This window comes from Pelmatolapia mariae, linkage group LG15 (genome assembly GCF_036321145.2).
Source record: "Pelmatolapia mariae isolate MD_Pm_ZW linkage group LG15, Pm_UMD_F_2, whole genome shotgun sequence".
Classification (NCBI taxonomy): domain Eukaryota; kingdom Metazoa; phylum Chordata; class Actinopteri; order Cichliformes; family Cichlidae; genus Pelmatolapia; species Pelmatolapia mariae.
The window spans coordinates 19395986-19420181 of record NC_086240.1 but is presented as its reverse complement, the minus strand read 5'-3'; the positions used below and the strand labels follow the sequence as shown (position 1 = coordinate 19420181).

Here is a 24196-nt window from a genome sequence, read left to right as displayed (position 1 = left end):
TATTTATGTCTTTTACTGTGCTTTAAAAAAAAGATTTACATTATGATGTTATACGAAACAAACAAACAAACGAACAAAACCCCCCCAAAAAACTGCAGTCTTCCTGAGGAGTTTCATGGCTCTAGGAATACATTTTCCAATGTTTTCTTCTGAGCCCCACTGGAGGCATGAACACCATCCTTCCAAAAATATGATGATGTTTCCTCAGAAAAAAGAAATCCCCAATGAGTTGATGGGTTGATATTTTTTTTTTGTTGAATATGAAAGATTTATGTCATTTTCACCAACATAAAACTGGTTGATCAGTGAGCTCTTGTGCCTTGCATTTGGTTTCCTTCACTCATCCATTTGAGCTGTTCCCTCTGTACAGTTGCTTGCATTGGAGTGTTTATACTGTGCTATAGAAAGTTGTCTTTGCAGGTCAGAAATAAACAGACCCAGCAACATGACTACAGTATAAGGCTAAAATCTGCACTAAAGCAAGAGGGATTTTTACACATTCTCACAGAAATGGGCTGCCATGTTTTAGTTTTACTAACTGCTTTAAACATTTTTAAACTACAAGCCATATTTACTACTACATTAATACAGAGCCTTGTTCTGTGAAATTTAACTGCTTCGAATCACCAATTAACCAATTAACATGCAAGTCTTTGGACTGTGGGAAATCCACTCAGTGACTGGGAGAACATGCAAACTCTGCACCGATATGAACCAGAAACCTTCTTGTTGTGAGTGTTAACGACTAAACCACATCACCCACAGGGCAACAGAGCAGGGTTTAAACAACACCTCAAAAATGTTCAGATGTGGTCATTTATTGCACTGCTATTTAAATTTGGGTATGATGTGACACCATATACTCACAAGTTCCCATAGCATTGCCTTTTAGGGAAAAAGATGGGTTCTGACAAACAGTGAGGAAAAAATAAAGGAAAAAACATCTTTGGAATAATTACACATCTACGATTATGATAGAAATATACGATTAAGTTCCTGCTCAGCCTGTGTGATGTGTAGTTACAGGTGTACTTTATATCAACCCAATCTGGGCACATTGCTGCCTGTAACAAGATCAGATGCTGCATAGTAAAAGGGACAGATCAGCTTTAATATAAGGCATGCTCAGTATGGATACAATTTTCCATTAGGTACTTCAAAATTATATTACCATCATGACTGACATTAACTAACACATTATGAATCACATCATCATCCCAACAAATCTGTTTTATGGTGTTTATGTGTCACTATTAAAGATCTCACACTGGAAAACTTGTTGATTCGAGTTGTGAAAGGCAGTTTCTCTGTGGCACTAACTGAATATTGGGCATGATGGTAAACGGTGATTATGAGTTATTTTCTCATCCTCTTGCACAGCATCATGTGATGTGATGAAAGCAAAAGGGGTAGGACAGAAAATTATTCACTTTTTCTGCCAAAGCGAAACACTTGCAGAGTGTGGACAGCACAAGACAGGTGATTCTGATTTACCCAGTTTTAAGGCTTATTTGTGCACTTTGGTGATTTGCTATGAATTCATAATTCCCTGGCTTGATAGATTTGAATTTGATACCATTTCCCATTTCTCCCTGTATTTAACCTTATGTTTGTCTCCAGTCTGAACCAGTCAGTGTGAAATCCACCAGCTGAACGACACACTGCTTTTTGTAAAAAGTGCACAGAATTCCTTATTAAATCCATAAACAGAAATAATATTTGAAGCCAAATTCAATTATAGCAGTCCCATGCTGTAACCCAAGAGAATTTGCCCAAGTGTGTGTAAATTGCTCCCCCTAGTGCCATTACACCATACATGCACTTTTTCTAATTCAAAAGACCTTTCATGGAATGCTGGATTTCTTCCTAAGATAAGGTTATGACTGCAAAGGAGAATTATTTTGAAGATGAAAAGATGGACTGAGTTAATTTGGCTAATGTCAACTCAAGGCTTTTATACAGTATTGTGCTGTAATATGCATACACATATCTGTTGATAGCTGTTGTAAAATATGACTTTGGTTTAGCTCCAGTTCTTAAATCCAGTTCAAATGATGAGCTCATGAAGTTGTCTATATATATGTCAGTGTACTGTCCTGGTACATATATGTGTGTTTTCTCTGACATTGTTGCCACATTTGAGCTCCTTTGATTCTTAATGCAATAAATAAATAAATAAATAATAATATTAAGGGAAAAAATGACACTGAGGATACCAGACATGAATGTTGAAGGAGCGCGGCTGTTCCTGTTTTCTCTGCAAGGCCCTGCTGCCAAAGAGCTACCCATCTTTTTTTTCTCATCTCTCTCTCTCTTTCTCTTTCTCTCTCTCTCTCTCTCACGCACACACACACAGTTACATGTGTATACAAACACACACATGGCAGGACATATGACTGTCAGCAGTAACAGATGTCCTGACAGTCTGGAAGTCTGGAGGCATGGTTGTGGTTGTTATCCTGCAGGGCTTTGACACACGATGTATCAGCATACATTACACAAATGCCACACTAATACTGCTTTATGTGCTCCCCACTTTTACAGGCAACTAAAAATCAGTGGCGTTTGTTTAATTTTGACTTCCTCTGAGCTTTCAGACAGGAGGATGGTTTGTTTGCTTCCACCTGTCTGGCCTGTTGTTTAGCTGTGCTGCAAGTTTGCACCTCTGTGAAGATGTTTCTTTCAACCTCTGGAATCATTGGAATCATTTTATAGGACACTGCACGCTTTGTGCCATAGTACCAAATCATATAAACACTCATGCATTTACATAATTACATTAGGCTATTGTTGCTTGGGGAAAATTGGCATAATCAATATGATGAATAACTGAGTATGATGCTTAAAAGTGCGAGCGATTAAACTTCTCATCATTTAATTGTTTTCTGGCCACAAACAGTGAATGAGGTTAGAGAAATAGTCCACAGAGACGTTAATAATCGTCCCTTTATATTTAAAAAGGAATGATGCAGACATTAATTTATGCAGTGAAGATAAAATAAATAATGAACCTATGCTAATGGACCATTATAGGAGTTGTATGTTATGTCTTTAAGATGACTACACTTGGAAAAAAAATCTAGATTTTATAATTAGTATTAACTAGGATTACCATGATATTAACTTAGAAATATTGTGTACTTATAGCTGTATTATGCAGTGCTATTTTCTTGGAGATACGGTACTGTGCAAAAGTCTTGAGTCACCTTCATGTCTTTATATTTTGTTAGTAAAATGGGAACTACGTGCAGCAATTTATTGAAACATGTGCAAACATACAATAAGGCAAAACAGAGTTTGTAAAATTCTAACGAGCTGAAAGTCAATACTTGGTATGGACCACCTTTATTCCTCAACTCAGCCTGAACTCTCTTAGGTAAGCTTTCTTGTGATTTTTTTAAAGGAGTCTTTAGAAATAGTCCTTAAATAGTTCTCCCAAGCTTCTTAAAGGACTTATTTGGATGTTGGCTGCCTTTTGTTCTGCTCTCTGATGAGGTGATCCCACACTGCTTCATTAATGTTGCTGTCTGGACTCCAGGGAGGTCAGTCCATGACTGATGCTGCTTCACTCTGTGTATTTCTATCCAGGTATACTTTTATTGCATTGGCAGTGTGATTGGGTTTACTGTCATGTTGATGGTATTGCATGGTGCATTAAAATCTGATGGTACTTTTATGTGTTCCATCAGATTTTGTTAAGATCTCCAACACCACAGCACAGAACCATGACAGAACCTATGCTGTATGTTACAGATGGCTGTAGACACTCACTGTTGTACCTTTGCCCTTACTGCCTCTGTACACATTGATGGTGATTTGAACTAAATAGTTCAAATATGGGTTCATCACTCCATAAGAGTTGCTGCCACTGATTTATATTCCAATTTTTGGCATACTTGGGCATGCTTTTCTTCCTGTCTTCCTTCCTTATGGCTTCTTGGCAGTCACCAATCCACTGAGAGCATCTAATGAGGCTTCGGTGAACATTAGATATATCAACCAAAGGGCTAGATGCATCTAAAAATTTTGCTGTTTTTCCCCTTCTTTTTGTCCTCCACTTGTCCTGTTTTCTCAGATTTTTTAAGGACACACTGAACACCATGTTGAGGTATATTTTCAGGATTTTGCTAATAGCTCTCTATAGGAATCAACTTGTTGGTGCACAAATACAGTTTTATGCCCGTCAAACTATGTTGTCTTTGGCATTTTGCATAGATTCATTGAAATACACTGGAACACACTTTTTTGTAACAACCTTCTAGTAACAAAGTGCAATACAATTTAAAACTGGTTATTTGCTAAGTTGTTTGTTATGTACAGACACAAAGTATTCATCCCTTGGTTGTTGTGATTTGGCGCTATATAAATAAAATTGAATTGAATTGACTTGGGTACCTTTTTATGCTTGAATTCACAGGTCAAGAAATAACAAAAATATTCCTTTGAAAATGGTCAACAAGGACTGGACCGAAAATGAGTAAAAAAACAGCCAATGTCCAAAGAAAACTTTAAAAGATCTTCAGAAAGCCCAGAGAACTACTTTTAAAGACTCCTTTAAAATGTATGCCTCTTTGGGTGTAAATTATTTTGAAACAGGAGGTGGCTCAAGCCTTTTGTAGTATTGTAGAATATTATAGAGAATTTCTTTGTAAAACTAATTCAACGCTGAAGGTGTCATCACAAGGGTTAAGAAAAAAAAAATCAGATTTGGAGTTGCAGTTCATCTAGTGACCAATAGGTCGCACTAGAACACCACAGAAAGCAAGTGATGGGGCATTATGAAGCAACATGAATAGCTGGATTCCGATTTGATTGATAAACCATCTGAACAAAGATTGAAAGTGTGGACTCAGGTAAAGGTTCTGAAGAAGAAAGCATATTTTTTAATGACCAATTATCATCAGATTTACACTTTTTTAAAAATACACTTTCAACTGAACAACAAGACACAACAGGTTCAAGGTTTCCTCCAAAGTAACATAAGAAAACAATATTATTCAGTTGGTAGGTTTGCTTCTGTTTTGGGATACTCACTGCTGGCAACATGGTTTAGTCCAGAAAAATGTCAAACAAATCATAACAATGTTCAGACATGAGTAACGATTTAAGTAATAATTAAGCAGGAATTGTTGCATTTTTAAGGAGACAGGAAACATAAAAAATTGCATCTTTCATCAAAAGACACAAGTTTGCATTCCCTCAAACATATCCACCAGTCCTTTATGCCTCCCAGGATCTGGCAAATGGAAGTAGATCATCATTTCATGGAAAACAGGGTGCTCTGTCTGGTGTCTTGTAGTCCTAAATGAATTGCAGTAGCTCATGAGGTGTGTGTACTGTGCACCTGACAGGCAGTGATGGGGACAGTAAGCAGGACGGTAGCAGAGCAGAAAAGGCCTGGGACTGAACAGGATCAGGACAGAGGAGGAAGAGGTTTTAGCAGCGAATCTGGGGAAGAAGAGGAGGTGGAGGAGGAGGTTTATAGCTTCAGAGACTGGAGAAATGGGGCTTAGAAGTTAGCAGAGTTTGGTATTCGTGACTGTGGGGCTCACTCAGCAGGAGTTATAGTCCCACTGAGACCTCAGACAGTCTAATTCATGCCCATATAAATGGCTGTATTCATTGCATGCTTTTCTGGTTGGGAGATGTACACTTTTAGTGTGTTCTGCATATTAAACATTACTGCATGTAAAAGATCAGAATTGCAGTGAGATTAACAGTAAAAAAAAAAGAAAGAGTGTATATAAATCAAAAAATAAACAACACGCCACACTGAAGGCTGAAGAACAGAGTAGTAAAACAGACTCTATACTCTAATTCCTTATGTGGTGATAACTGAGTGTTGCATTGTAACACGATCAATAGCCTGTGTGAATTATGCATCAGCTGCCCCATCACATTATGCATTGCTGTTGTCAGGCTTGTGATTCATTCTAGTCCGTTTTTCAATTTACAGAAACTCCGGCAGAGGCAACGTATTGATTTCATTTTCCAGCTAATTTTGATCAAGCCGTTCATTATTCTGATGTGGGGTCGGCGAGGACGTCTTTCTCAGGGATTACATGTTTATCACGCAGCGCAATAACAAACAAAAGTGAGATTAGGTTGTGACGTCCGAGTGTATATTTGCAAATGTGTACCTGTCTGCGTGTGTAGGTGTGTATAGTATATACCTCTGTCCCTCAGAGCTGCAGCAACCATCAAAGAACCAGTTCAGAGACCTGCTTTGTTTCATAGACATTTCCCTCTTACATCTTTGCACACACTGCAACCGAGTACCATGAGTCTGATTTTATATCACACTGATTCTTGCGTATCAGCTGCTTACGTGACTGATGTTCCTGATGTTGCTGAGATTGAAAACAACTGAAACATGTCACTCCAAAAACAAAACAGTAGGATCTGTGATGTGTCTGTAGCTTATTAAATGTCAGGAAAATGTCTCAAATCAAATTTGAACCCTCATGTACTCATTTAACTCTTAAAGCAGCGGTAAACTCGGGCTCTCTCATCAGATCAACTTTCAAATCAATCTTCTGTTTGGCAGGTGCCATCAGCCACCTCGATAAAAGATTTTTGCAACATAATAATCGTGGCCCAAAGAATCCATAATATTGATTTTTTTCTTGCAATATCTACTAAAAGTGCTATCATGTTATTTGTCTTCTGTCTCCTTTGTTGACAAATAAATAGCCAACATGTGAGTTAACTTTATATAAGATAGAAGATTATTCACAATATTGTTGTATGTGCAGTTTTATCATTAGTACCAGTGTGTCGTGGCAAACCCATCTCCAGTCTGACATAATGAAGCATTTCAGAACAGATTATAAAAGAGGATTTTAGATCAACGCCATGAAAGCTGCTCTTCTGCTATTGTGACAGAGTCTTTAAAGCAACAATAGAAACACAAAGTGAAAATGTGGCTTCAGCTTTTGTAGTGGATTTACCACCAGTGTGGGTTTCTGTTTATTAAATCTTTAAATATGCTTGTTTTGTCCAATCTAGGTTGCAAAAAACACTCCAGTTTTGATAGAAAATCGTAGGAAAGCTACAGAACTTTGAGGCTGGAAACAAGGAGGCAGTTTTGCATCTTTCATTTAGGATAATCAGAATTTTTGACAGTTGACTGTCTGCCTGCTGACAACAAAGTAATTGACGTTCAGCTCCAACATAAAATGTTGTAAGAATTGCTTGATAGTGATTTGAAAGTTTGCCTTGCTGCTGTCTTTTGAGTTGTCGGAGGATTGGGTTAGTCTTTTGTCACCATTAACCATACCCCCACCTCCACAGCGCTGCACACGATCACTGAAACCCAGAAATAAAGAAATGGTTTGTGGATTTAACTCAGTCGTGTTACGTCAAGCGGTTCCCTAAAATATCTAGAACTGTGTTTATTATATACGTTTTTGTAATTCCAGCTCAAATATTTTGGTAGTTATTTCACCTCGCTTACCGCTGCTTTTGTATTGTGCATATATCTTCATTTAGTGGTTTAAAAACACTCTTGATTTCTAAACAATTTTAGTTAACCTTTAAAGCTCAGGGGTTGTAGACACTTCCGTACCTGAGGGAAAACACCGACTGCATGCATTTGGATTTGGATGATAACGCCATCTGTCAAATACCAGGCCGAACAATAACAGCAATCCTGGGAATATACTGATATTCTGCTCCCATGTCACTACCTTCCTTTACATCTCTCTTAGCCACCATTACTTTCCCACCTGAGGCTTTGCTTGCACTGATTCAGGGTGACAAACCGGTGCAGGCATCACTGTAAATGCATCCTGTCTGATTATGTATTTTTGTGTTATGCAGCGAACGTGACCTCCTTTCAAATGAATGGAATATTAAAAAGTAAACAGAACCTGCAGAGCCCGGATGGAGACGCCAGCAGGCAGCTGCTCCTCTCTGTTTTATCATTAGATATATTTTTTTTGAAATATAAATAAACAGAAAACCTGACAGAAGTCGCTCAAACAAAGAAAGCACACATGCTCGTGAACACAAAGGAGGCTTTTGAACTTTTTCTGTAGGTAGAGCCTTTTCTCGCAACATTAGAGAGGAACCCTGGCTTTCAATAATTTGAACACTATGAACTCGTATGGATAATTCACTCTGGCTGCTTTGATCTAGACTGCCTCTCTTTAGTCTGTACTTGCTCTGTCACCTCCTGTATGTTTTATATGTGGAGCGTGTGTGCGTGTGTTTGTGCAGGACATATAAAGGTAAATTGTAGAACACGTAGCAACTGTCTTTATTGAACACCAGCATTTTAGAAGGTAGGGATTTAACATATATATTGTTGAAAGCCTACAAGAAAAGTAATTTAAATATTTATATATATCTTTACAAATGTTCATGAGCGAGTCAGAGAGCTCGTGTCGGCTAAACTTGCGATCTGGGGAGTGTACAAAGATAGACATGCACAGGGAAGAGTAATGCTGGCAACTGCAAAGTCACCTTTTACAAAATGGCTGAGTTGGATCCTTCTCTCTCGCTTTCACTCTCTTTATCACATTCACACTCACACACACCACAGCGAAGCCTACCCCAGGCAGTGGCTTCCATCAGTGTCACATCCAGAAACACTCTCTTCATCTTTCATCCGCATGGTAAACATACAGGCTGTTATGGCACTGATTGTACGGTGTAAAAATGAAAAAAAAAATGTCTGCTTGGCATTGTTCAAGTGCTCATACAGGTGAAGGGGGTGTGGCTGTGTGTGTGTGTAGTGTTAAAGACTGTCTGTATGTGTGCATCAGGGTTTGGGTGAAAGCTGCATTCAGTTTTCTGTTGTTGAGGATGTTTGGGAGATTAAATTATTTTATTTCAGTCAGATGGAAATTGCACAAAAAGCAAAACTGTAACTCGTGTGTTTGATATCTCTTATTGTTTAAATAAAAACACATTAAATGATTCTTCAGAGGGAAAAAAAAACAGCTCCAGGTTTTGTACTTTTGCAGAGTATCCACACCTGAATTAACTGGATTTAGATTACATCCCCACAAACCCTGAGTGTGTGTGTGTAATATGTACCCCCCCCCCCCCCCCCCCCCCCAACCTGTCCTGGGAAACTGTGTTGTTTACCTCCTGCTTTGAGAATTAATAAATAAAGAAAAAAAGTACTAGATGAGTCACAGCCATCTCCATGGCAAGGCTCCTCTTTGTCACGACACGCACACACGCACGCACACACATTTACACTGGATGTGCTGCTTTCGCTCACACATCAGGATGTCTTGCTTGGGACAGTTCAGTTAGTGTTACATTTCAACATAAGATAAATAAATAACAATAAATAGGAATTGTCCCAAAGAAGATACAGCAATGCATGGGAAATAACAGATCCCCTTTCAGAGTGCACACGTTCACACACACTCACACACGCACACTTCTAAATGCAGCGCTCCAAGGCACGGGGACCAGGTGGGTGGGGGCTACTCAGTCTTTTCTGTTTTCCCGTCTTTGCTCTGGGGCTCGGCTGTTTTCCGGAGCTGCGTCTTTTCCGAGCTGTTGTTGATCTGTTGGTCGCCGGCTCCGCTCGTTTTCCCACTCGAGGTTTTGTCCAGGTAGTTGAGCATCTCGCTCAGCACTGTCTGGAAGGTGCTGAGAGCTGCACAGACCGCCGGCGTGCCAAACCCGTGAGTGATCAGACTGCATGGGAAGAGAGGGAAATGATTATTAGAGCGATGACAAACCAAAGAAGTGAAGGTTAAATGAATCAGTGGAGCTGTTGGGGAGTTTGTATGACACTAACAGCTGAAGTGGCGCAGATTTTCTCACACCTGCGGTGAAACCTTCCTCCTGCATTATGGAGCTTCAAATCCTCTGAAAGAAGTTTCTTTAGTCTGTCAGAAAAGCCTCTCTGTGATGCTTTGTGATGATCTGTTTCCACAGCAGTTTACTGGGAAACAGAGTTTCTGCTCCTGTTTTAGCAAAGGCCTGAACACTGTCCAGCTTAAACTATGAAATACAGATTAGAGCTTTGCCGATTTAGGAAATTTCACATAAGATTGTTGTTGTTGTTCTTGTCTAAGGTGATTCTAATCTTGGCTGTTGAACTGCTGGTGATGTCTTAATAAAATTCACTTTAGACTTTTATCACTTTTGAAAGAGACTCTTCTACAAAAAAAAATGTTTGAAAAAAAAAAATCATTAGTGGCGTTAGACACACTGGCTAAAAGTCATATCATATCCCCATATCTGTATTTGTACTGATAGTGATATTTGTAGTGTAGTGATAGTCCTGGCCAACAGTGTTTTTGTAGTTTATTTGAGATAAACTCTCTTTTCAAAGTCAGTCATCAGAATCTGAACATTCATGACAACACAAATTTAAAAGCGCTACAAAATTGCAGGATTATGATACAAGGTAAAATGTGCATTGAAACACTTTTTAAGAATCAGTTTTTAAGTCTGATATCATTTCATCTGTCCTATCAGATCATCATGCCGGTTTGTCCAGAGCTAAATAGCTGCTCGTCCTTGAGCTCAGAGCCTTAAGTTGGCAGAAGGATGTTGTTGTTCAATCTGTCACTTTCTTTCTACCACTGAGCTCACATCCTGGTTCTCTGCCCAGCAGTCTACAGTACAGCTCCCTTCAGAGGTCTGATAAGATGTTGTATATTCTGCAAATGATGACGCCATAGATGTGACATTTCTGCTAACAAGGCGCTGTTTCCTCCTCCTCTGTCAATTGTGCCAAATATCAAACTGCACAGCTGCATCTTTCAAAAATGGCAGAGAGGTCAGTGGGAAAACACAGAGCGAGGCTCTGCAAGAAAACTGTCTTCGCTCAGTAGATTTAGTGCCGAGAGTGACTCAAGATTGGCAACATCCTTAAGAAAAAAAAAAAAGAAACGCTCCATTATTTTCTTATGCGTGTCACACGTGTTACCTGAAGTGTGTGAGGTGTCTCTGGATGTCCAGGTCCAAGATTGGTGTTGGTCTGGATGAGCCCAGAGGAGAGCGATCTTGGCTCAATAAGTCCTGGAACTCCTTACAGATTTGCCTGATGGACAGAAGGAGGGACTGAGGGTTTACCATCTGTCTCCAACAAAACCATCACAATCTCAGAGGCTTTTTTTCTCTCCCTTTTCTGCACCCACCCTCATCATTTTGGATCCACCCACATGCAGATTTAAGTTACTTCCACTGGTTCATTGTTTTTCCTAACATGATACCAAAGATTCTGCACCACGCAGCATTTTCTGGTCTTGTCTTTTTGCATTTCACTTAGCATTATAGCAACTCTTGGGCTGATTTTATTGGAACAAAATCAACTTATCTGGAAAAGAGTGGGAGTTTTATTTCCCCTTCAGCATATTCAGAATACAGTTTTATACTGTAAGAAGGAACTACAAATAAAGCTCTTGCAATTATATAAATATAAGCTCTAACCCCTTGAATGTGGGAACACAATATTTTCCACATACAGTAGGTGTTCCATGCAGGAAACTGCTGTAAGGTGAAGGAGTTTACAACAGTTTGAGCATGAAGTCACACCAAAACTTACCTACTGTTATTATATTTGCTTGTTAATCATTTTTCTGAAAGATTTTCTTAAATCAAAGGATTGTAATGGCTGGTAATGGCTGTAAATAGGAATATAAGTGTTTAAGTAAAATTTAAGGACACATCATTAAGAAGAATATCTCTCCCTGACATTTGACAGGGACAGATTTGTCCATGCCTTAAAGAACAGACAAACATTAAGTGAAACCTGATCACTCAGAAACATTTATATTTCCAGAATTTCAAAATAAACCTATTCTGTGTGACCACGCAGTAGCAAAAGTTTTTTGTTTCTTGCCATCTTCTTTTAGTGTGTGTCTGTACGCTGCATGTGTTTCACTCACTTTGTAGCCAGGACCATCTTCTTGCGCGCGCTGGTTTCTTTCGGCTCACTGTGCTGCCTCGCCAAATGTTCACCCACTGCCTTACTGGGAAACTCTGTCTCACAGGTGTAGCCAAAGTCCCTCGCCAGGTGGAGCGCCTCACCTGAAAGAAAACAAAAGAGGGAAAAAAGACTGATGAGACAACAATTAAACTGTATTATGAAATTAATGTGGTGCAATATAAATTGAAAATGACAAAAAAAAAAAAAATGTGCAGAAAAGTTGCTTACCTTCCACCAGGGAGGTGAGCAGCGTTACGTTGGCGGCTTTCCTCCGTCCTGCTGGTAGGTTGAGCCCTAAACGGTCTAATTTCTCACGAAGACACCGGCCTCCATTCTTAGACTTTGCTCTGGAAACATATAGTAAAGAACTATGCATCACATATCCTACAAAGTCAAGCAACTGAATTATACAAGACCCCAAAAGACTGAATATATGGAGCACAGCAGCAGGAGCAGAAGCAGCATCGATCAGCCAGTCATTTTTCATAGAACTAAAGTACAATCAAATTAATGTGAACTCCTTGTTCTACTGAAAAGGATGTGCTTAATTAAGTCTCACAAGAAACAAGGCAAGAATATGGATTTGTTTTGATGTGACAAAGCCATAAGGTTAAGGCAGAGGCACAAAGCTTCCTCAGTCTTTTATGTTATTTTTTTAAAGCATATGCGCTTCCTTCCTCTGCCATAAAACTTTAAACCTGCAGTTCCACTCGAGACAACTTTCTGCACATTTCTGTTGTTCTTAGTGAAGTGATTATTATTAAATGACACAACATGATTAAACACATTCCAGATACTCATCTGTTAGAGATTTGCAGTTTATATTCTTCACACGAGGATCAACAGTAGCTATTTGCACATCTATCTTATTTTATTTTACTTTGTTGACTCCTCATCTTGTAGGACCAGCCATATTCTCTGTGCTTGCTCGTTCCTCTTCCCCCCTTCCCTTTCTCTCCACCTCATCAATAATACAGCGCTGGCAACTCTTGCTTTCCTCTGGTTCCTCTGATCCTGGCATGCTTTGGCCTGGTCTCGCCTCCCTCTGGCTCCCTGGGCATGGCGGCGCGTGCAGCCCCGGCCCTCATTCGCCTACAATAGTCTTTGTGGGCGCTGCTATATATCCTCTGTTTCATCTGAGGGCTACAAAGATTCAGCCAGCGCTCTCCAATGCTCACCAGCCAGATTTACACTTAAAAAAATATATATTTTCACTTTCAAAGTCCCCATCCATCACACTCACCTCCTTACTCCAATATCATTACATGCTGCTAGAATTTAACAGTGTGTGGATGCACCAAAAGAGACATTAGGATTTTTCAGATGTTTTTACACCACAAGTATGTCAAAATGTTTGGTTTTTTTTTTTTTAGAAATTGCTCTAATCTGCCAAATGAAGCCGTTAACAACCCTGCTACTGATTAAACACATTTGAAATTTGGGTTTCTCGCTCTCCGGAGATGATACTGATTAACCTGTAAAGTGATACTTCAGAACTAGATATCAGAATCTGATGAATGCCTGAAACTCATCAAGGCACTGGCCAGTGGTCACAGTGGATTTAGGATTTATTTGTGAGAGGATATTTTAGGCTTAGACTCTTAATGAGTTTGAAGTTCCTTAGAGCTGTAAGCAGCTCTGTCATAACAGCATATAGATCCATAATGTTGCAGTAAGATGAGACAGAAACTTCAGCCGCACTAAGCGAACTCTCAAAACAGTTGATAAGTCTGATTTGTCTTCAAACTGATACATCAATATACTCTCTTTAATCAGTGTAGTTATATTTAGAGACGCTGTGATGAAGCTTAGGCATATTGTCAGACTAATATCCTGTATGTGCATCATACTGACCTACGCAGTATGCCGCCCAGTAGGGAAGCATTGAGGCACTCTGGCGGGGACAGTCTTCTTTTCACCTCAGCGATGGTGACTTTGTACTTTGAGGTGGAACTGAGCAGCGAAAGCCGACCTGGTACCGAGCAGAACAAATCTGTAGGATTCACCACACATGTTCCCCCTGCACACAGAGACAGGAAGCTTGTTACAACAAGGTGCAAGAAAAAGCAGCATCACTGTAAAGGTTTGAGAGGACTAGTTTGCCAAATTTAGGCTACTTTTTGCTATTCAGTGTTGTAAGAAGGTTGTACAAAATGTTCTAATGAAGGCAACAGCTTTGTATAATACACATTTAATGCTTTATTCTGTCAAAACAGAAAAAACAAGCAAAATACCCCCCCCCCCCAAAAAAAACTGATCCAAGATCTGAATGCTACACCAATGTCTGTCACTGAACTGCAAGATTTTATAGTCGTGTTAATAGTACATTACTGCTCAATAAAGTATCAATACAAGATTTGCTCTTTAAGTTCTGCAACAAAAATGTTAGTTTTTACAGTAATAATGCATCAAGTCATATTTCATCAAAAAGCAACAAAATACTTAAAAAAATGCATTTATTAAAAACGAAGTTGGACCTTGGAAAAAAAAAATCTTGTTTCAGAAAACACATGAACATTTTGGTGACAGAAAAGAGTGCACAAAAGTATAAACCAGCAAGCATTCACTGAGTATTTGGATCAGCGTTGCTCAAATGACAGATTGAAATGTCTGCTTGGTTGGAAATCATGCAAATGTGTGTTTTTCTGTGGAAAAGTTTCACTGGATAAAGCTTTCACTGAATGCTACCTCAGGGAGAACTGCGCAGAATATTTTGCACCTTTGTTCATAGAGGGTGGCTTCAGCTGTGTACACACTTTGCATGAGGTCTCCTTGGTTCTGATTTCAAAGAATCCCACATTTCAAGATGTGATACAAAGAATAAAAACCAACTGGGTGAACTGTGCACACATCAAACAGGAACTCTATTGTCCAATTATTGGTTAATAATAACAGTTTGCATCAGGGTGAATGATTTGGAAGGTCTTTCATATGATGATAAAACCATTTTGTTTGAGACAGTTTTTTTCCATCATGTCAGCCATTAAATACATTAAAGATTAAGCGTATTTTGTCCATACAGTTTTTTTTAATTTATTCCCATAAATTAGCTGAATTTGCTTAGTCGTTATATTAAGAAGGTGTATTTTCTTAACCCATCCAAGAAAATTGTCCATCTTTTACAGCTTCCCTATATGTTTAAATGCAATATATGTGTAAATATTATTAAATCAAAAATGAATCCCTATAATAATCGAGCATCTTCATTCTCCACAATCAATATGTGTCTTTCAGCCCTCCTCACTAGTTAAATATTAAATGCTTTTATTAATGTGTAGATATATTTATATGCCTGCTTCAGCCCAATGGTTCTCTCTATGTAACAATAATATAGTGTTTCTGCAAGAGGGGGGGGGAAACAAAACCTTCTTTAAATCATCCACCACCAGCTACCATGTTGATTTCATTGTGTACTTGAGGCTCCTGAAAGTGTGAATAAATGATTTTGGTTGTGTAGTGAAGGCCCTTTCACATTATTAATTGCGTCTGAATCAGTGTTACTGGATCCTCCTGGAATTTATCGACTGTTCTGAGTGGGCCTATCGTTATTAAACTTTCACTTGAACTAACGTCCCAAGCAGCCGAAACGCAAGGTTTCTGTCTGATGTACTGTAGGCTATATTCTATTATTCATCTGCCTCATTATCAAATCTAACAGCAGGGTGTGTCGCGTTGTTATTAAGGCGTGCTGGATATGATGAAATGGAGAAAAAAGGATGCCATTTAGGCCGAAGAGAACAATGCTGCAGGCGAAGATTGGCTGCACACGCCAATCTCTCTCTCTCTCTTTTTTTTAGGGCACAATTTGGCCACCAACTAAGCCTCATATATGACCAGCTGTAACCCATATTTCTGCTCTCAGAATCTATTATTCACAATCTGCTGAAATGTGCTAGATTCGCATCATTTTCTGGCCACAGGAAGGGTTGAGGTTAGACATGCAGCCTCAAAAACATGTCATCCGGTCTGAGCACCATGGACAGCGGCTCGCACCTTTCATTCCAGCACCTGGACAGCGACTCATGCCCACAGCACAACTGTAACATCATAATGGTGTGGAAACAAAAGCCTGTTGTACTCCAGCGGGCACCACTTTGTACAAGACTGTGTGGGACCTGTGTTTCACTCAGCCTGTCAAAAAATGGACGGTTGCAGGTCGAGGGAATCGATTGATACTTTTGGTTAAGCCTGAGCCCCGGTGTGTGCGTGCGCGTGTGTTTATATGCGCGTGTGCGCGCGTGCGCGGTCCGGCTTGCCCGTGTCTCTATAAGTGACACAAACCGGGCAAACCTGTCTGTCAGACTCACGCGCTCTGACAGGGGCGCGCGTCTCTGAAAGCCGCGGGTTCACATCATATTAATTCCCCTAAAAATGTTTTGATTCAAAGTAGTTTGTATTTTATGTTGCCAAGGGCAATCGAAAAGAGCTATTGCCGGTAGTGCAGTCAGTGGAGCGCGCGGGCCCAGAGGCGATAACGGTATTTAAGCAACGGAGAGTAGCCTCGGGCTGCGGCGCGAGCGGCGGGCGGGATCACACGCGGAATCAAGCGCCTTTTACGAGTTTGCCACGAAAATTAAAGAAAAAGAGACAAGGGCCAAATGCCATTCTCCTCATATTTTAACAACAATGTTTATAGCTCCCCCCAAAAAAGCCCGCCAATGTCTTGACAGAAGAGAGGGTTGTGCGTGCACGGGATGTGGTAGCGGGGGCGCGCGTCTGACAGATCGGCTTGATCTGTGAAGCTGCTGTTAGAACTGAACTGGAAAAGGGATAGCAGGGTGATTAAAAACACAGACGACTCCTCCTAAGTAGGATCCGCATTTCTTGAGTGATTTTCTTTTGAAAAAGGTTATGTGAATATTCATGCCGCCAAAGCCGCAGTCAGAAAGAACAACATTAATATGATCTCGGCTGAATCCGGGGCCCCGCTCGGCATTAGCATATCAAAGCGTCCGCCCGAGGCGAGAGAAGCTATCGATACGGGAGCGGGAGGTAAAGCAAAGATTATTGGTTGTGATGGTTGCAGCGGCTGAGCTCAGGGCCAAATACGGCGCACCATTAACCGAAAGTGATAGCGAAGGGATTCCCGCGTCAATCCGAGAGAAAAGCCCCAACACCTAGGTAGAGCTGATGAAAAATTAAACCCGAGACACAGCCTTTCCTCTCAGTGTGGAAAATTACACAGTCCCCTCTAAAAAAAAATCAAAGTAAAATAAAATAAAAACAATGCTTTTCATGGAGCAAAAGATCCACAGCGTGTTTAAACTCACTCGTGAGGAAATTGGCTGGCCTGCTTTGGGTGGATGCAGGCCGGGGAACACATCCACAGCTTCCCCTTGGAAAAGCTAACCTTAGCCGCCACATCTTTGGTTGTTGTGCCAGATTAAACACACAGGTGCTAACAAATAAAAACAGCAGCTGCATTACAGACACACAAACCTGACTGCTCTTCTTTGTATCCCACAAAAAATTTACTTGTAAATTAAAAAAAAAAAAAAAAGTCCACAAATGCAGCTGCGAAATTATTAAATACTCGGTTACTTTCTGGCCATTTCAAAAATATTTTTAAATTACTATAAATGTACACATTTATAAACATTTAGAGGATACAGAATTGTGTTGTTAAATTAAACCCAAATCTTACTCATTTGTAACAATATTTCTCTATTGTAATAGTATCGATTATTTAAATCTGCTTTCATATAGACTTTGCGCCATTTTTCTTTTTTTTTTTTAAATCGACACTGAATTTATGATAAATCAACCATGAATATTAAATTAATAGCATATAATATTATTATTACATGAAAACAAACGCAAACCGTCAGTCTTATAAAATATTACCCATACGTCTGACTTCAAAATAAAAGCTTCTGGCGTAACTTTAGTGTGACAGGGCATGTGTCAAATGCGCGTTTAAGTACAAGGCCTATAGGTAACTGTATCAGTACACTAGAAATATAAGTCATCACATTAATTCGTGGCATTTTAATCATGTCGGCAACACTCAAAGCCAGGGTTTGGTATGACTGGTATTTAAAAAAAACGTGGGTGTTGAGTGACATGCTGGAAGTGGGGAGCACTGCCTCTGCGCCTGTACAGCGCTGCTGTTTAAATAGGCGACAAATCGGGGCCGTTCCTGCTGTAGCGTGTTGACAGCAGACAAGAGAGGAGTGTTCCGCCTGTTTGTCTGTCTGCTCGCTGTCTTGTCGTGTCGAGCCCGTGAGTGTTCACGGCCTCCGGTACAGCAGCAGCAGCAAGAATAACAACAACCGCAGCAGAGAATAAACGGGGGCCTTACCTCTCCGGATGACGCCCCCTTGGCCGTTCAGCACGAGCCCACACTGCGCTTCCACGGAGCCCTGCGGAGACACGCACTCATTAGGACGAGCGGGGAGGTGAAATCACTTTAACCAGATTCTTTTTGTACACCGCTGGAGCTTCCCAGCTGCCAGGCTTCAGATGCAGCAACAATTAGTGCGGTTTGTTTCTTTTTTCTCCGTATGCGGTGAAGTCATTCTTTAAGGACATCCAGGACGTGAATCCCCTTTTTTTTCTCCTTCTTTTCACTTGCAGCCACACACTAAAACCCAAACCCATGCAGTCACAGGAGTATATCAGAATAAATAAAACTGTGACAACAAACACTGGGCATGTGTTGCTCGGTTTTATGTATATTCAAGATCCATATACAATGCAAACAAAGAATACAAATCCAAGGTATAATGTCAGGCTTGAAAGTAACACCATAAAGCTTCTCTGTGCCCGTGCAGACATAGATCAGTGCCTCAATCCTATAATGCATAAAAATGATGCATTCTTGTAGTTTTAAATGACTCGCCCATTTTAAATGAATTTTGAAGGCTTCCATGTGTCTTTAATTCTTCCATATTAGGGCCCTGCAGATTTATCCTGTGACCTCTTTGGAATGCCGCGACCCACAGGTTGAAAACCACCACATCTATACAATTAAAACTCCTTCAAAGCACCGCAAAGTTCACAGCAGAAGGGAGGGGAAAAAAGCACCTTACTGAGTCCAAACACTGGCCCCTATTGCACGCCCTTTGAGCAGTTTTCTAGTGTTGGAAGCCTTTTTGTTAGAAAGTGTACATCACTTAGCAGGCTTTGAGTAAAATTGAGGGCACAGCGAAATAAAGCATGCAGCTCACGGCTCACCCAGAAACGAGCTTAATTTGAAAGGCTTCAGGCTATAACCGAGGACAGCACAACTCACGCAGACTCAAAAATGAGCAAAAGGTGTGCAGAATTTACTGCAGCCACCACCAACCTGTTGGGGCATCAGTGTCTGTGTACACATAAGCAACCAGGCTTCAACATATATGTAGGCCTACGTGCACGAAAACCTGTTACCTCCGCCATTTTTTAAGACGCAGATCAGACTCGCGTGCTATCAACAATGTCATCAAGAAAGGAGAACACGCGCTTTTTTATTCAGAAAATGCTTAATCCCCCCGCGTGAGCCTCTAGGCCTGGCCCACGCAGAAGCCCCCGATTAAAATTAACTGGGAAAGAGAGCTTGTTGTTGCTCCTTCTTAACCAGCTCCTGCTCTGTTTCTTTTCTTCTATTCCGAAGCTAAAGTGATTATAAAATCAATATACAAAACGCAGAGGTCTTGCATGAATTAGCTTAGTGACGGTAGAAAGGTGTGGCAGCTGCTTTTGTTGAGCATGAAAATCTCTTTAACCCGCTCAAAGATGCGACCGGGTTGCACGAGACCATAGGCGCATCTGTTCCGTCCATACATCCGCCTCGTGCAAGCTCAGGTTCACAAGCCGTTTCTTTCTTAGTGTAAAAAAAATGGTCAAACCTGTTAAGCCTTTAAAAAAAAAAATCTCGAAATAAATCTAATATTTGCATTAAAGAGAGTGCATAAAATGAAATAAAATAAAATATGAAAAATGTTACGCAAAAATATGTTGCAATTATCAGTAAATTAAAATGTATTATATCATATGTAGAAATTTTTATTTAAAAAATATTTTTTTAAAAACAGGTTGCATTATAAATTTATATCTATAAGCTCCTAAATGTATTTGAAGACTTAGAATAATCCCTGGGTTATATTGCCACACCCCATATTATTTATTAACAAATATACATTTATACATCTATAAATATATTACAAATATATAACATTATATATTTTTATTCCTTAAAATTAAATGCTTTATAAATATTGTAACACTAAAAAAAGCACAATGTTGCGTTCACTGTATGCCTAAATATACCTCGTAATGAAAATGCGTCGATAAAAGCTCGAGTAGAGGTGGTAAATAGTTAACGCGACTGAAATTATGTGCCACTGTGTTAAATTGTGTTTAACTAGAGCCGCGTTTGAAGCAGCTCAGATGTCGCTGCATAAGTAACAAAGTTGATTGACGTTAAGTCGGTAATTGGATAAACTACGGTGCTTTATGGTGCTCGAGCAGGCCATTGTGCCCTGAATCCCGATCCGTTAATCCGCCCTTTACCGGAGAATAGAGCAACCAGCGGCTTTTCTTTGCCTCAACAGACAGCCGGACACACACACACTCGCCCTCTCTCTCTCTTTCACACACACACACACACACACACACACACACACACACACACACACACACACACACACACACACGCTCAAGAACCGTGCGAATCCATTTTCATCTCGACCATTTCTTTACATCGAAAAGAATTATGTAAAATATGGGTCACGTGTGTTTGTGGAAAAATAAAGGGCGGATTTCACAATGGGATTGTATAGACTGCCAGTCAATTAACCTTTAGAAACAGGCTTGCTTTTCAGATGCACTGTGCCGTGTGGACTTGACATTTACTTAGCCTGTTACAGTCACGTTTGCTTTGGCACCAAAATTATCTCAAGATTATATCCATTATGACTTACAAAAAAAAAAAAAAAAAAAGTAGGACAGAGTCGTTGGATGGGGATAACTACAGACCAGTGCAGCTTTGTGAGTGTCATAGACAACAGACAGATGAGGCAGACAGGCAGACAGACAGACATCTGGCGCTGTCTTTCTGTTCAATATTTTGGGATTGCTGTGCTACAAAAGGGGGGTAAAGTTTTTCAATAGTAGGCCAGTGGGGCAGGGATACTGGGGCACTGGGTCTTGTGACAGCTAAGAGGGGCTGTTGCCCTTCTGTATCCTATTGTCGGCTATCCTATATGGAGCAGACTTAATAAACCGGAGAGAGAAGCCGAAGGAAGGGGGCACAATAACGTGTTCGAGCCGTGTGGAGAAGAGAGTGTAGAAAGAGAGGTGTGGAGGCCGCCGGTACCTGCAGGTCGTCCGCCGCAGGCGGAGGGAGGCCCAGGCCGGCGGCGGGCAGCAGCCTCTGGTCCGGGTGGTGCATACCGACGCCGTAGGCCTGTGAGCCGTGTGACGTCATCAGCGACAGGTCATGGCGCCGGTAAGCGTCGAGGCAGCCCAGCTCGCGCCGCTGCTGCTCGTCCAGGCACGAGGACTTGAGGGCCGAGCGCGCGTTGTGCAGGTTGATGAAGTCGGCGGGCTCTCCGTGGTGGATCTGCTGGTAGTACTGGCCCGAGTGCAGCGAGTTCAGGCCGTAGGCCTCCGGGGCCACGGCCGGGTGGGAATGCTGGAACTCGTAGTGGAAGGACTGGTGGTGGAGGGGCGTGTACTGGTGGTTGGCCGAGAAATAGGGTGAGGCGAACTCCGTCCCCGCCGGTGCCGGGTAGGTGAGCGGGGAGGAGGAGGAGTAGGCGACCGAGGAGTTGGCCACGGACTCCAGGCAGCCGAGCTGCATGAGCCGGTAGCTGTTTGATCCGTCGTGACGTATCTACAAGATAATAAAGAGACGGGGAAATATATGAGCCGTGTCATTTAGCATCAGCCGGTGTCTCCTCTCTCTGCCTCCCAAACACACTCAAAAACACAACTCACACACTCAAAGCGCTTTTTTCCCCCCCACTTTAAACCACCTGAAGGAGATGTCATTTCCACACGCCCGGGAGGGGAACGAACGCGCGGCAACAGGAGCCATCGGTATTTTTTTCCTCCTCCCTTTGGCATGCCTGTCACTCTCCTCGCAGCGTTTTAAAAGGCGTGCTGTTATATATTATTATTATTACCGAGCTGCTGGCAAATTTACTGTCCCAGCTCTCTCGCTCATTGTGGATGGGAGGTAAGCAGAGTGAGACACAGCGGAGTGTTCCGCCCTAAAATGTCCTAATCACACCGTTACCGGCTCACACACACGAGCCCCCTTTGCTTCCACACACTAGTAATAAAACAAGCTTCGTTTTTACCGGGAGCTGCACCGATTCATTTCTCCTTCCATGCATACTTTTATCTCTTTAATATCCTTGCGATAAATTATATTCCACTTAGAGACTCCCTGCGAGCAGACGCTACCTCGAAATGCTTCTGTAACTCCCTTCAAACCAAACAGTACTTATTCCACCACACACCTGCTGTAATTTCACAAATTAAAATCTGTAAAGTAAATAAATGAGCCTTACCTCTGCGTCGTGGACAAGTCCGGGGAAGGTCGCTGACATTGTGCTTTCTCCAAAGTAACCCGTATTTTTTTCCTCTCCTTTCTGGCCGGATCGAATAATAATAAAAATGCCTTAAAATCCCCAAAAAGCGAGAGAAATGGAAAAGTCCCCCCTCGCGCGCTCTCGGTAACGGTAGAAAGCTGGCGGAACGCGAGCGTCTCCCCTCTGCACGGACGGGGCTGGCTCACGGATTTTGTACTTGCAGGGTATTTCTCGGCTGATGTCGTAGGTCCCTTGGTAATATAGAAGTTTTGAAAATTAAGCATCAGCACTGAGGAATGGGAGGACAATAGACGGAGCGGAGCATCCCAGGAGACACGGAATAAATATTGTATCTTCGCCTTAATAAGGAACCAAGCGCTTCTTTCAACATTTTCTACGCTTTTTGTGGACATTTTCCTTTTTGACCCGTTTGTGTTTTCACGAGGTCTTCTGCTCGGTTTCGTCGGGTTATTATTATTATTATTATTTTTAATATTATTATTTTTTTATCCACATCGGCTAAGTCATTTTACAAACAAAAATGTGCGGATTTTTCAACAGAAATGTAAGTTTGCTTTGACATATTTTAAAGCTAATTTTGATTTAAGAACGGAATGGACGTAGAAAAAAATATATGAGATTTTCTTCTGTTCCTGCAGCAAACTTGTAATGAATTTTGCGAGCTTTAACAGGGGGGGTTAATTATGAATCGGCAGGTTTTCGGCGCTTTCTGCATGCATCAAATGTTTTTAGATGAATTACTATCGTTTGCTGCTCTCATGCTGTTTTTATGGCACAATTTAAATGCGGGTTTCAGTGCAGATTTATTTCATGCACACAGAGAGAAATAAGCTCTCACAGACTTTTTGAATGTATACACCAATTTCAAATATTTTCCATTATTGCTAATTATCGCTTTAGTTATTTACTTTCACGTGCTTAAGGACTGGATTAAATCGAAGGAGGAGGTCTAGTTATTATTATTATGATTATCATTATTTACATTTATTTTTTTGTTTTGTTTTGTTTTTGCTTTTGCATGAAAAACTGCCTTTGAAGGGTCTCATTCCCATTCCATATCTTTTCTTTTCTTTCTTTAGGGGGAGGGGGGGTCTGCTTTGTGATAACAAACCAACGTTTTTCATATTAGCACTGTATAAATGTTAGGTGTGTGCATGTACATTATTATTATTATTATTATTATTATTATTATTATTATTATTATTATTATGTCTTTTTCGGTCAGTCGGTCAGCCTCGTGACCCCTCTCTCTCCCCTTTTCCCCCTCTCTCTCTCTCTTTCTGCCTTTCTCCTCGTGCTGTAACTCACCTGAGCAGGCGCCCTCGGGGTGGTCCTGCCCAGCTGCACGGAGCCGTGATGGTGTTGTAAAGTAAGATGGCAGAAGATGTTTTTTTTTTTTGTTGTTTTTTTAAACAATTATATGAAAAGCTTATTGGGGGGAAAAATCGACGCTGTAATCAGGTGAAAGCTCTTCTTTGCCTTCTCTAATTTTAAAGCAGGTTGCACCTTTTATAGGATAACAAAGCATAAAACAGTAACAGGTGTACAGAGCCGCATGAATCAAAATCCAAGCTATAATGACTTTAAATATACAGAAAGACGCAATCTATAGCTGTCTTGCCCTTAGGCCAACCGGGAAGTAATAGACGTATAAGACTTAAAAAAAAAAAAAAAAGGAGAGAGAGAGAGAGAGGGAGAGAGAGCAGAAGCCAAAGCTTGTGGCCACTACCTGAAGAGGAGCAAAGAAGGA

The 24196-nt window shown here is 40.8% G+C and overlaps 1 protein-coding gene across 1 annotated transcript; it reads right to left on the bottom strand.

Annotated features, from left to right (window-relative positions):
• Positions 1-9102: 9102 nt before the first annotated feature.
• tfap2d (transcription factor AP-2 delta (activating enhancer binding protein 2 delta)) lies at positions 9103-22594 on the bottom strand. Its single transcript, XM_063495608.1, has 8 exons — positions 22405-22594; positions 21204-21722; positions 18207-18267; positions 13760-13925; positions 12134-12252; positions 11865-12006; positions 10904-11017; positions 9103-9660 (listed from the first exon to the last, which is right to left on the bottom strand). The coding sequence occupies exons 1-8, from the start codon at positions 22441-22443 to the stop codon at positions 9444-9446; spliced, it is 1377 nt and encodes a 458-aa protein (XP_063351678.1). The 5' UTR covers positions 22444-22594; the 3' UTR covers positions 9103-9443.
• Positions 22595-24196: the final 1602 nt, after the last annotated feature.

Bases quoted from the DNA above. Each gene is read 5' to 3' on its own strand.
- tfap2d (XM_063495608.1), bottom strand. From the start codon at position 22,443: ATGTCAGCGACCTTCCCCGGACTTGTCCACGACGCAGAG. The intron at 21,723-22,404 runs GTAAGGCTCATT...ATTATCTTGTAG, and splicing joins GACTTGTCCACGACGCAGAG to ATACGTCACGACGGATCAAA. The intron at 9,661-10,903 runs GTAACACGTGTG...CTTCCCATGCAG, and splicing joins AGACACCTCACACACTTCAG to TCTGATCACTCACGGGTTTG.